The 13895-nt window shown below is 42.2% G+C and overlaps 1 protein-coding gene across 20 annotated transcripts in view; it reads right to left on the bottom strand.

Moving 5' to 3' along the window:
* Mbnl1 (muscleblind like splicing regulator 1) overlaps positions 1-13895 on the bottom strand; it is a 186045-nt gene that overhangs the window by 15863 nt on the left and 156287 nt on the right. For 16 of the 20 annotated variants that reach the window (XM_071615541.1, XM_071615546.1, XM_071615530.1 and 13 more), the window contains 4 exons: positions 11594-11794; positions 2487-2744; positions 1275-1328; positions 267-420 (listed from right to left, as the gene is read on the bottom strand). In XM_071615541.1, the coding sequence (XP_071471642.1) occupies positions 267-420; positions 1275-1328; positions 2487-2744; positions 11594-11794 (667 nt within the window). The remainder of the gene's footprint in view (positions 1-266; positions 421-1274; positions 1329-2486; positions 2745-11593; positions 11795-13895) is intronic. The other 4 variants (XM_071615534.1, XM_071615536.1, XM_071615535.1 and 1 more) reach the window with 1 other exon arrangement.

The raw sequence follows: 13895 nt of genomic DNA, 5'->3' as shown, positions 1-13895 counted from the left end.
TGACAGTGTTGAGGGAAGAGAAAAAAGAGAAGAGAACCATATTTCAATTCCAAATAACACAAACACAAATCTATAAAACAACACGGACCCTGACTGCAGGTTTCATTAAGCTAAAGCTCTTAGTTTTTAAGGAACATCTTCAGCTAGATTTCACTGCTGACTACCTTACTGTACCCCTTATCTAGGACGGGGAGCAGAGGGGGTGGGCTACCTCTCTAACTCGGGGCTGCAAGGTTGGCAAGTGCATTGGCCCATGGGCCCCTTACCTGGTGGGAGGAACGCCGTGTGCTGCTGTAACTGCATGTTGGCCAGAGCCTGTTGGTACTGGAAAATGCCAGTGTTAAAGACTGCGGTGGCACCGTTGGTTTTTTCAAGAGCAGGCCTCTTTGGTAATGGGGGAAGTACAGCTTGAGGAATTCCCTGTTTAGTAAATGAGTATAAAAAACAAATACCAGTAAAAAGAGAAAAAGAAAAAAGAGAAATCAGTCGAAGGCTACACTTGTTAGGAAGCCTGAGCAAGCACACAGCAGAGCACTTAACTACCCAGGGGAGTCCAGTACACAAAAAAAAATCAAAGGTACCAAAGCAAGATAAAAGCTTTAAAGGAAGCATTATTTTTGCCCACAACAATCCCCACCGGTAGGACAGCACGCGTTATGGTGTGTTACGGGTTTCACATCCCATAATGCTTCAGGCTTTCAGGGGGAAGCCACTGATTTGGGGGAAGAAGAAGCTGCACTGCGAGCTCCATGAGCGTCGACAGGGACAAGCGATGTTAAGAGTTAATTGTGCAGAGTGACTGCAACAGGGAGTAACACCGACCCCCGCTGTCCCCTCCCGCCTACACATGCAGATGTCCCAGAACATGCAACTGTTTCCCTCAAATACTCAACTAGAAATACTGAAAAGTAGATCATTCTATTACTAAAGCCATGCTAACCAAACAGGTACATAAATATACAGTCAAAAAATACACCCTAAAGTCCTCCAGGTATTTCATTTAGAACATTTACAATGTGGTTAAACTGAATGTGGGCTGCTGGGCTTTCAGCGTCTCCCTGCACGATATCCATCTCTGTACTCAGATTACAGTATTCCACTCATTTTGTCAGGAAACCACACTCAGTTTTCATTGTACTTTGTACTTTACATCTTTATAACAGAAAAAGGAATCTATATATTTTTAAATTGGTAAAAAAAATAAATCAAAAAATCAAAAACTTGTATCTACAATAAAGCTACATGCCAAGCTAAAAGGTGAAAGGTCATAGTACCAGGTCAAAGGTTGCCTCGAGGGGTCGCTTCAGTGATTTGACAGCCGACTGAGTCTTAATTAGCAGGCAGCGAGCACATGATGGCAATGGGCCAGTGGGGTTCAAGCGCATTAACATAAACAGCAAGCAGAGGTGCATCATGGGGGCAGCAGTGCATTGGGTAGGTGAGAAAAAACAAATAAAAAAACAAATCATCGGAATGCCATATACAACGAATAACAAGACTAAGCATGCACAATAAAGGCGCTATTGAGTTGTTATTGGGAGGATAACTCCTCTTTGTAGTTAATTACAAACGAGATACTCTAACAGAAAAAAAAAAAAGAGAGTGAAAGAAGGAGAACAGGAGAGAGTCGGCCTTCTGTATTTTTGCTCAAGTATCCATAACAAACACAGAAAAGATCTCTCCCGCCATCATTTCACTGTGCTATAAAATATTGCACAGTGATATTTTTATGGGCATTTTGGAGATTAAGGCATATATTTATGTAAAAAAAGGACAACATTAAAACAGCTAAGCAAAGAACAAAGAATGGACTCATTAAACTCAGCTATTAGGTCCCATTAAATTCACCTTTGGAGAGTGGTTTAGTATCTACTCTGAGCAGTCTTCTAACTGCTGAGCACAGCTTCCTCCTGTCTGTATAATGGCAGAGTCGAGCTTCTGTAGCTTTATGGTTATGTTTATGCCACAGTATCATTTCTGCCGATCTAGATAGAGCACTATTCCAAATCCTGTAGCTAATTCTGAAAACAATTTGGTGGACACGATTCTCCTAAATAGTTCCAGATTATGTTCTTGTTCACAGTCAGATAATACACTAAAAGGAGGTTTGATGTGCAAAAGAACACACCAAAGGGCAGAGTGGCTGATTGGATGGCACACAGAAATAAGACCGGAAACGGCAATACCGTTCAATTGGAAAGGAGACAGGTGGTTCTTTACAAAGCGGGGATTTCAGAAACCCTACATCCAGAATAAGACAGACATTAAGAGTCAGGCCAAGAGTAGGAGCAATCTCAACCACCGGAGGGGCAAGCCTCACTTCTGCGAGCGGTAACTTCTTTATGTATTGTCTGGGATACCTGAACAAACATATCTTCAGCAAAGATTCAAAAAGGAAAAGGTTAATAAATGAACAGCCTGTAGTCAGATACAGTTGCTCCCTGGGCTCCCGAATGCCCATGGGGAGGGCTGCTGGCCCCACTCACCATGGCAGCTGCGGTTGCTGCAGCCTGTGCTGCTGCAGCCTGGTTGACCTGGTATTGGGCAGCCTTGATCTTGGCTTGCAGATGTGCAGGAGGGTGAAAGTATTTGCACTTTTCCCGAGAGCATCTCCCTTTGATGTAATCCATACAGACGGTGACTGTGTTGTCGTTGGTGTCAATCATCGTACTGTCGGCAGGGTGGGCAAACCGGCAATCATTCTCTCCTCGGTTGCAGTTGCCACGCTGGTACTCTCGACATACCTGGGGGGCATTAAATGCACGGGGTTCAGTCAACATGAACAAGGAGGACCTTTCCAGAGACTGTGCCTTCATGGTCAAAACAGGTGGCAGAAGGCATAGATGACAGGCAAAAGGTGACTGCAAAACAATGCAACAAAATTTCAGTGGTGCCCAGTTTAGTATGCAAATCACAACCCCATTTAGGAAAAATGCCCTGAGAAAGAAAATGCATTCGTGATTCAGCCACGGCAACACTTCATCACATCATGTTGATATTCTTAGCAATTACCAAGGGAATTACGGAGTAACTTCACAGACCTAGCCTGGCAGACACCACTTGACCCAAGTGAACAAAGTTAACATCACCCGTCATGAGACACAAGGACATCATCACGCATCTAACAATGAGAGGGCCACAGCTTCACAACCTAAAATCAACCATGAGGAAACCCCAAACTGTGTGCAGGATATTTTATAAAATAACCAACCAGTGCCCTTCAAACTGTCAAGCTCATAAAACAAAGCAAAACCAAGACCCCGTCAGAGATGAGACAACCTGGGAGCCACAGACAGGACCGGTGGTAGGACAGCTGGTGAAGCCTGATTTGGACCTGAGGATGGGTTAAGGGCAGTGCATCAATGCAGACTTTCTGGTTTTATAAATAGCATGGTGATATAAGATGTTAATATTTAGCTCGGGGGATGAACGGTAGGTGGAAACTTTGGGATCTGTTTTTGCAACTTTTGTGTAAATATGAAATTATTTCCAAGTGAAAAGTAAACCAAATCTGACGGCTTTTAACTACCTCGTTCCTAGGAGTTATTTCTGATCACTAGAGATTCACGTGGGAGCTACATAAAGCATATGGACAAATCCTTGGCTGTGTTATAATCTGCTTGTTTTATATCTGTTAATTTCTCCACGAGGATGCCATGGAAAAGGTGAAAATGGATCTTTTCTTATTGATGGGCTAGATTCGACTCATTACCATCTGCCATCTTCACTGGGGACAGTTTGATGTTTTCACCACCAGGGGGTGCTCTCAATCACAGAAAGGCCTTGGCACGGTTTACATGCTCCTGTTTCAAACTTGCCAAAGCTTTGGAAGCACAGGCTTGCAAGGAAACAGCTCTGTGCTTCAAGATCTTCCACGGAGTGCGCAATGCAGATGGGGCACTTTATTTTGGAGTCAAGCAAGAAAGACAAACTAACCTTGTTATGATTTTAAAAGTAAAGGTCTTCTTTGACTTTCATCAATAAACGACTGCCTTCAAACCTGCTGCTTCCCCCAGCACATTCATATCTTAGTACTGAGGAAAGTGCTTCCTAAGAAGGACTCCACAGGAGCTGGGGCAGGGGCTCAGTGGTAGAGCCCTTACCTCGTACAGGTGAGGCACTGGGTTCAATCCTCAGCACCACATAAAAATAAATAAAAAAATAAAAATAAAAGAGATTTTTTAAAAATGTTTGGGGAAAAAAAAAAAAAAGGAGGACTCCACAGCTTGCACCACACTAGATCCTAAGAACACCAAAAGAATGACAGCCCACACCACAGGGCCATGTTAGCCGGCAGAAGCTTTGTATTCAGCAAGCACAGCCCCGCCAACTCCATTCATCACCTCATTCAATTTATTTAATTTTTCAAAATTTATTGAATAATTTACTACCATGTGCCAGACAGACACTCTTGAGAGCCACTCACGAGTACAGAGAGGACTTAGGAAGTTATAAAAGAGCAACTTTTAGTACTGTATTTATTTTATTGAATAGGAGGGGAAAAAGCATAACCAGGAAGTTCATAATTTAAAAAGCAAAAGTGGCCAAGCTGTTTTGCAGCATAACTGTCCCCTGTCCTCTCTGGCAGAGCCTCAGAATCAGTGGTGGAGCTTCCTTGAACAGATTCCCGGCACCTGACCAGAGCCAAGAGAAGGAGCACCAAATTCAGTGAGAAGCAGCAGCTGACGCCCATATACCAGGCTCATGCTGAGCAAATGCCACAGCATTAAAAAAAAAAAAAAAGCCTCCTTCGCTGTTTATGCATATCCACGCCAAGGAGGCCTCATCCAGCAGGGAACCTGGATGAGGTACAAGGGATCTCTCCCCACTGTCCTGAGCTCTTGGTGATTCCCACCTTCCTGAGTCGCTCCGAGAGGAACCAGAGGCAGCAGATCTCACACTCCAATTTTCAGTTGAACTTACTTTGTGCACACTGACAAGAAAGCCAGAGTGAGTGTGTGTGTGAGTTCTTCACGTGTGTGATTTCTATAGGTTCAGGACTGGTTCATTACAATTTTACACTCTTCACTCCTCGGTAGGATGCATACAGGAAGAAATCAGAAAATAATTAAGCAGACTTAATCATTAGCAATTAGTTTAGAGCATTTCCTAAAATCAAAACCTTTTTTCAGGTTTCAAAGCCAATGATTTTGCAGGATATGCACTTTTGGCTATTTCATATTTTAATTTTTATTTAATTTCTCCCTGATATAAGAAATGGGACAGAAGAAACATACTGAGAGTGCTACTCTCACATTATTTATGTCTTTGAAAAAAATAAAGAAGAAAGCTCCTGGGAGCTTAGCAACAACAGCATAGCATGAGCATTTAATCATTCTACTAAACATGGTCTGGAGTGACCACCTTGGATGGTGCCTCTAATTCATGCACTAGCTCGCACAACACAGGTACCTCAGAGGACACCGAGGTTATTTCCAATATTCCCATACTACAAATAATACCACAAAGAATACAATCCTGAAAGAGGAATTTCTGATCATTTCCAAGGATGAATGTGCAGAAATGGCCTTGGTGAGTCAAAAAATAAAAGCACTATCTAAAGTTGCATAAGTGGTTTTCAAATCTAAATTGAAACAATCAGATATATTTAGATAAACATAAGATGTGACTCAATCAAAAAGAATATTGAGTCTTTTATTCAACTGGTATTAAGGCAAGATTTATTTTATAAACCAGGCAAGTTTATCAAGATCAATAGAAAATGGGTAAAAGGTTGCTTTTCAAGTAAAAAAATCAGCATTCCAATAAAGATATTCTCTAAAAACATTTAAGTTCTAAAACATCTATGAAATAATTATACACTTTTAAGAAGTTAATTAAAAAAACAGAAAGGAATAAATCTCTTTTTGTTAAATAAATGGCAGTGATACAGTAGAAAGAAGATAGTTCTGAGTCTAAGATTGCGGGTTCCAATGCTGCCACTTGGCCAGCTATGGAATCTTCAAAATGAGAACACTATTAAGCCCAATTATAAAAGGTCATGAACACTGTAGGAGATAATACATTCATAGCTTATAACATGCCACACAAGTCCTATGACGACAGACAATTCTGTTATTTGATCTCTTTTTTTTAAGTATCACAAACATGTTTCCAAATGGTCAAAATAATAATAGGTTTTATAAGGAGTATTCTCCTTATTCTGCAAGTGAGATGCTGGAGTCTAAGGAAACTATTGTCAATGTCTGAGTTAATGGACTGACATCTGCATGTTTTTTTTTTTTTTCCTTTCCAGAAGAGATACCTTTGAAGCAACAGTCTTTGTGTTCATTGTATTTGTGTAATTGACTCAGCCATTTTTTCAAGAATAACATCCCAAAACAGGAACAGAGACCTAATTATAACAGAGACTCAGTCTATTTTAATATTTGGGGCAGTCAGTTTTAAACTAAATGACCAATATTAGGGACTTACTGAAAGACATACACATACATGTTCAGCAGGAGGCACCGTGGCCTTCATTTCCAATTAAGCTTGAGCTAACATGACACTTTAAACAGTAATACTGAGAAAAAAAGTAATACTGACAACCAGTGATTTTATCAGTGAGTTTAAACTCTAGTTCAAAAACATTTTTTTGTGTTTTCAATTTAGAAATGATTAAAATCTCCATGTTCTAAATTTCTGGTGATCAGTGGAAGGGACTTCATTTAATTTACTATATAATAAGGTTTTTATGTATCCAAAGACATGATGCTAGCTTTGGTCAGTTATTCCATAATTGTACAAATCTGATCAATGTTCTCCCCTTGTTAAAAAGGAAGAAAAGGACACCTGCTTTAACTGTCTCTGTTTCAGTTAAGATCAAAGGGAAGTTTTCTTTGAAATCTAAAGTGGACCCTATAATTATCATTTATGCTAGAGAACAAAGGAACACAGCATACTTCTATATAGTATAATTTATATTTTACATATATATGTGTATATGTGTATGTATATATGTATGTATGTGTGTGTGTGTGTGTGTGTATGGTGGGAATTTGTCATTTGACTTCATGAAAATAATCAAATGTTAATATGTAGGGATGACCAACAAAAGAATCACTAAACCTACTTTCCAGGGGTCCAGTTATTCCTGGGTGAAGGGAGAAGCCTGCAAACCCACCAGGATAGGAAAAGAAACCAGCCTTCACCAGATGCCTGAACGCTCACCTGCACGGCTGCTTTTACTGTGCTTTCTAGATTGATTCCTGTGCACAAAACTTGTAAGATTTCTCAGTCATTTTCTTGAGAAATTACAATATTACATAAGCAGTAGCCAAACGTTCTCTACAGAAATAGAAAAGCAAAGTAACCCTGCCAATAAGCCTCTCGTGTATCACTGAAAGCTTCTGCTTTTCTAATCTTCTCTGAATAGAAACTCTTACACCTAATCATGCTAAATCCACTGAACTCATGAAAGCTCCGACCTCTCTTCAGCTCGGCGAGGTGAATACTGTCCCCTTACCCTCGGCCCACAGAGGAGCTTTCTGACTCTTCTGGCCACGCACATGCACGGTGGCAGCACACGGCAGCCAGAGGCCTGAGTTGGAGCTGCGTCACCATCACCCAGTAGAGAAAGGCAGCAGCATGAGGGTGATTTTATTTACAAGGAAACTTCAACTGAAAATAGGAGAAACCAAGAGGTTTGCTCGCCTCACCCGGAACAGCTATGTTCTCATGAAGACCCCTGAAGTGAAAAGGAAGCGACTGACCCTAGAGCCACCTAACATCTTCCTAAGCACCCTGGGTTGGTTTGACCACTGCTGTGTGACATCAACTACTCTGATAAGCATCACTGTCTACCTAAAGGCTTCATTAGCTGGGGATTCCATTCGGAGCAGTTTAGCACTACGCAGATGTTTTCTGTCTGGATGAGGCGGACTTTTCAACCAAGTCACAATAACTGTACGTGAAATAAACAATGAAAAGCTGAGGCACAGGTAACCAGTGCTGGCCCCTCCAGAGGGAGCCTGCAGCAGACATCAGCTGACCTGTGGGAACAAACAGCCTGAGCCTCAGGACAGACCTACTAGGAAGTCCTCGGAGGAGGCCCTGTGACTCTGGCAATCACTCTAAGTGGTTCCAATCTCATTGGGCCTGAAGCTACTGCACTGCATCTAGGAGTATGAGCGAGACTTGTAGCTGGTTGCTCAAAATGTAAACGTGACCCCAGGGGCACCTGAGCACATGTTAAAAATTTCTCTTCAAGTTAAAATTTCATGTTTTGTGACCCTGTGGGATCACGCTAAGCTCTAAACAGGGCATGTATCTTTCTTTTTTTTGGTACTGGGGTTGAACTCGGGGGCATTCAACTACTAAGCCATATCATCAGCCCTATTTTGTATTTTATTTAGAGATAGGGTCTCGATGAGTTGCTTAGGGCCTTGTTAAGTTGCTGAGGCTGGCTTTGAACTCGTGATCCTCCTGCTTCAACCTCCTGAGCTGCTGGGATTACAGGGTGTACTACCGTGCCCAGCAGGACGTGGATCTTTCTAGGATGGACTGAAGGGCTGACGGGCTGAAGGACTCCTTCATTCTTTCACATAACCAGTGACTGGACAGCAGTGTAGAGCTGGCACGGTTCTCCCGTGGCCCTTTCCTGAAGACTGGTCAGGGAGATCAGTGGGGGCTTCCCAGGTGTTCCTCAGGTGCTTCTACCTGAAGGAAGCTCAGCCGTTCTCCACTGGATGCTCAGCAGTAATTCATTCATTATCCTTTTGTACCTGAACTTACTATGCTTCTCAAAAGCAAGTCAAACAATGATTTCCCTCAGTACCAGCTCTTTGCTAAGAAGCATGGTAGGACATAAAGACCCAGACTTTTCTAGTAGCTACACACCTTAGTGATTTCCTAAAATAATCACTGAAGTAAAACTTGCTAGGAAGGTCACAAAATGGAATTTTAATAGTCACATTCCAGTGATTGGTATTTACCATCTTCAGAGAAAACCACAAAGTCTTAGGTTGAGAATACAGGAAATGCATGAAGACAGTCTTTAAAAATAATAAAGAAAAAAGGAAGATAGATGAGTGGATAAACAGACACACAGATGGCCTGATCAAGCCATGCATGTGATGTGTGTGTGTGTGTGTGTGTGTGTGTGTGTATACACACTTTCAAGTAAATGTTCCAAAACATTGTGGCTGGTGCTAAAAGCAAAAAAATGGCCTCAATGTCCACAGAATGTTGTAAGTGGAGGTGACCTGAGAGATTATTGGGTGCAACCCCCTCATTTTACATGTTTGAAATGTGAATCTTGGAGTTTTGAGAATCTCAGACCAAGCTCATCTAATTAACAACACCAGAAGCATTAATGCTCAGCTGTCAGTTTTCCAATTTAAAAATTCTTTTTTTGTAGCATGGCATAGGGTCCTGTAAACATGTCAATTCTTCTAAGCAATTACAAAGAATCAGAAGTTTTTAAAATTTCTTCACTGTGTAATAACTGTATAATAAAAAGAGAAAAGAGAGTGGTAAGAATTAGGTAATATACCAAATGACTTAGGCTAGTCTCACCTCAGGCGAAACAAGAAGTTTAAAATAGAGTATGGGTTTCAACTCCAAATAACCAAACACGCGGCCATTAGTGAACCACTGTGTGCCCTCCCGGCCCTTCCTGCGCCCTCCCCCAAGCAGTGTCATTAGCATGCAGGAGACTGTCCACAACAATGCGGCACAGCTCAGAGGACTCTCCTCTGTCACACTCAGCACCCCAGCAGATGGAGACTGGGACACCGACTCTGATCCAGCTGACCAAGCAGCACAGGACGCTGCTCTACGATCAAGCATTGGGGTACATGGCCCTCAGGCAAAAGAGAGTGACAGCTGATGGGGCAGAAGACACCTGTTATGACCACAGCAAAAGAAAGAGACAAAGCACACAGGTGATATCCACAGAAAACACGACCCAAAGATCAGTCTGCTTCCAATTAAACACCACCAAATGCAGCTGAAGGCCGACGACCTCAAATGGAGGGAGGGTTAGTTTTGGAAGCATTCTGGCCACACAACTCAGCCTTTTGCTGTCTCCATTCTCTCAGTTTTTTAAATATCATCACCGATTAATAATTAATTCATTCATGTTTGGCTCAGACTGCTTATGTCCTCCCATTAATCAATTAACAATCGTGAGTTAAGAACCCACAGTTTGCTTTAGAAAGGTCAGGTGAAACACAACTGCTTCAAATGGTGAGCACCCAGTGATCTGAAATATTTAAAATTCATTCCGTTTTGACCTAACTCATTTGCAAACAGAATTAGTTAATGCATGAGCAAGTACAACGCTGAATGACAACCCACCTAAAAGTCCAGGTGCATCTCTGTAGCAAAGATAAGTTAGTGCACCTCTCTTCCCCTCACTTCCTTGTAAAATGAAGGTCATGACATCCTCCTAAGATTTTTTTGAGGTGTGAATGTGTGGGGCACCTGTCTGGTATATGGCTGCAAATATGCTGAAAACCGAGACACTCTTTAACAAAGGAGACAAGAGTCAGTCAGTAGGACTCTGGTGCTTACTAAGTTCCTGCAAACTGACAGACCACTTTCGACTGACAGCCTTCCTCTGCTGCTGCCTCAGCAGTTCACACACGCAGGACTTCTGGGCCTGGGTACTGCCTCAACAGAGAAGGAAGACGAGGTGGTTCAGGGACAGGTCTGTACCTTTCATGAATACTACCAGTTCCCCCATATCTGTAGTTTTCCAGATACATTAATTCAGCCATGCTGAAACTCTGAGCAATCACTTCAAAGTATTATAACTTTAATTTCTTCCTCATGTATCAACAGCAAAGCACATGCACCTGATCAACCTTGACAGGAAGACTGAGAGCACCAAGAAATTTTCTATGAAAAATACTTTTAGAAGAATACATTTCACAAAGGTGCTCTGGGATTTCAACCAAAATATTGTACAGCTTATGAAGAAACTTGCAATAATAAATTTTACAATGTTTAATACACAGTAACTAATGCCTGTTACATCTTCATGAGAACTAAATTTTAGCAGACTGATACAATTTGCTATTTTTGACGGCTATGTCAATAAACAGTACTCCTACAATCCCAGTGGCTTAGGAAGTTGAGGCAGGAAGATCGTGAATCCAAAGCCAGCCTCAGAAACCTAGCAAGGTGCTCAGCAACTCAGGGAGATCCTGTCGCTAAATAAAATATAAAAACGGGCTAGGGATATGGCTCACTGGTTGAGTGCCCCTGAGTTCAATCCCAGGTACCCCCTTCAAAAAAAAAAAAGAAAGAAAGAAAGAAAAAGAAATACTTGCTCAGCACCAGATGTCTTTCTAACTCTCTGAGGCAAATGTCATTATTAGTAACATTTTAAAGAGAAGGAAACTGAGGCACAGTGGAGTAACAGGCAGCTCCAGAGCTCAGGCTCTCTGCTATTATACTGGGGGATGCTGTGGTTTCTATAAACACTGCCTTCATCAAATAAAGCATACCTATTTTCTTCTAAAATGCTACAAACACTAAACCAAATGTTGATTCTGATTTAAAAAAAAAAAAAAACAATTTTGGCCATGGACACAGTTTGAGCACTAGAATGAAAAACACAAATACGCGGACACCACATTCCTACCTCCAGTCTGTCTGTGCGCATCAGTTTTTGGGCAGCAGCAGCGGCAGCCGCAGGCACCGGCACTCCGGGATTCCCTGTAACCAACATGGGTGCCGTGGGCAAGATCTCTGCTGGAACCAGGCTGGGGGAGACAGGTCCCAGGTAGGGATTAAAGGCTGCTGATGCATTGGTGGCTAAGCTTGGTGCAACTGAAAACATTGGCTGAAAAGTAAAACAGAAATCCAAGTTCAACGTGCATAAACAACAGTTCAAAGCTGCTGTCTTTCATCTTATCCATCCATCCGTCCACCCATCCATATTCCATTCCTTTTTCTTCCCTCCTTCCCTTTAATCCTGTGTTTATTTACTCTCATTTAGGAGAACAATACTTTGTTAAATAAATATTCATCAAATTAATATTTTTTCCCCTAAAATATAATAGGTAAAGTTCATTAAGTCCTCCACAGGGATTTTGAAGTCTGAGGTCCATAGTACTTGGGATTTCCTTTAAGTAATAGATTGTTCAATGCAGAAACTTCCTGTGGTCTCTTATCTACATTGTTGTTCTGATTTAATCCTAGAACCTGTGTAAGACACAGACTTCATAATTGCCATGTTAGATGAGCCTGACAGACCTGTTTACAAGTGCTAACAGGTTTCAAGTGCCCTATTATCTGGCATAAACACAGCAGAAGTCCTGGGGGTGAGAGTCTCACAGCCAATGTAAATTGTAAATGAGTCCCTGGGCTACGTGAAAGGCAGGCACTGAGGAGCTTGCCCTTCACAGCAGAGGAGAAGGTGTGTGGACATTCACTTGATGTGGGTGTTTTTGAGGTCACTGCAAATGTTCTGCCAGCCTGTCACATCCTTGTGAGACATTCAACAATGAATTTATCTCCCCAGGGAGGAAAAAAGTCTGAAATGTGAGGTCTGACAGAGAATACTTCTAAAGAAATGCTACAGAACGGTTCAAGGAAATCCATACAGCAACCAAGAACAGGTACAACTTCTGTCATACATGTGAGGCTTGTTTCCATCTGTTGATATGCAGATTTGCCTTATCAAATACATTTGTTCTTGCACAGAACTGAACCGTTTACCTGAGGTCTAGTTTAACCATTTGCACTTTATTAATGATACACTTTCAGTAGTTCCAATTCTTTAAGTTTAATGCTCTGTATAATTATGTTTGTCTCTGAAACACAAAAACTCATGGACAAAATGGATCCTGTTGTTTAAGGTAATTTTTAGTGATTCATTTTCTTTACCTGATGAAAAGAAATAGTATCACAGTACTTTCTTGGAATGAAAGTGGCATTAGGTGATATTAGATTACATCTGAATGTAGCTAATTCTTCCCTCTGATATGAGTAAGAAGTTCCATGATGCTACAGTACATGAAGAGAGTTTTGGATTAAAGCTTTGTGCAGTATATAGTGTGGAATTACAAAAGTAATTCTTATAGCACAGAAGATACTGGTTAGAAAATAAAACATCCTTTTTCTAGTCTGGCTGTCAATCATCCCATATGCAGAACAGTAAAACAGAATTCCCTCGCTCCCTTTCTCTAGGTCAGTGGTTCTCAACCAGGGATGATACTTCTCAGGGGATGCGCGTCAACACCTGGAGATACCCTGGGTGGCAGCAGTACCCTGGCACCTGATGGCTGGAGCCATACGTTACTTTTCTAATACGTACCCACAATGCACAAGGCTCAAACCCAAAGCTCCCTGGACACTCCCTGTGCCCTGGCATCATCGCACGTGTTTTCCTATCAGGAGGGAGAAGTGGCTGCCTTCATCTGCAGAGGCACAGTGCTGGCACATCATAGGGCTCCTGAGGCCCCAGGACAGTCCTCACAGTGGCACCGTCCAGCCCAAGCCACCTATGCAGGATTGAGGCTACCAGGACACCCACTGTTCTCCTGGCCTCACAAACTGCTTTGGGACAGAATCTTTGCAGTTAGTATACACATTTTTAATAAGAAAATGTGAAACATAGACTATTCAATGCACAGTCTGATTCGCTGGGGAGAAAAAACAACACACCACAAATTCCATTGCTACTACTGAGCTGACGTACTTAGGCCTCCAAACATGGTGGTGTGACTGGCATGGCTAGATGATCTGCCAGGTGATGCCTGATGCCTACGCAACACCTGCAATCCCAGCCCCACCCCTGCCCGGAGAAGCTCCCCTCAGACTACAGGAAACTGCATCACAGACAACCAGCGGCCTGTCAGGGAGGGGCCGGGCATTCTCCGTCCACCCGCACCTGTCTGAGCTGCAGCTGGTTTAACGCTGCTCCACTGTCCCCTGGCTAC

This window comes from Marmota flaviventris, chromosome 8 (assembly GCF_047511675.1).
Source record: "Marmota flaviventris isolate mMarFla1 chromosome 8, mMarFla1.hap1, whole genome shotgun sequence".
NCBI lineage: Eukaryota > Metazoa > Chordata > Mammalia > Rodentia > Sciuridae > Marmota > Marmota flaviventris.
The sequence above is the reverse complement of the archived record's forward strand: the minus strand, read 5'-3'. Positions and strand labels throughout refer to the sequence as shown.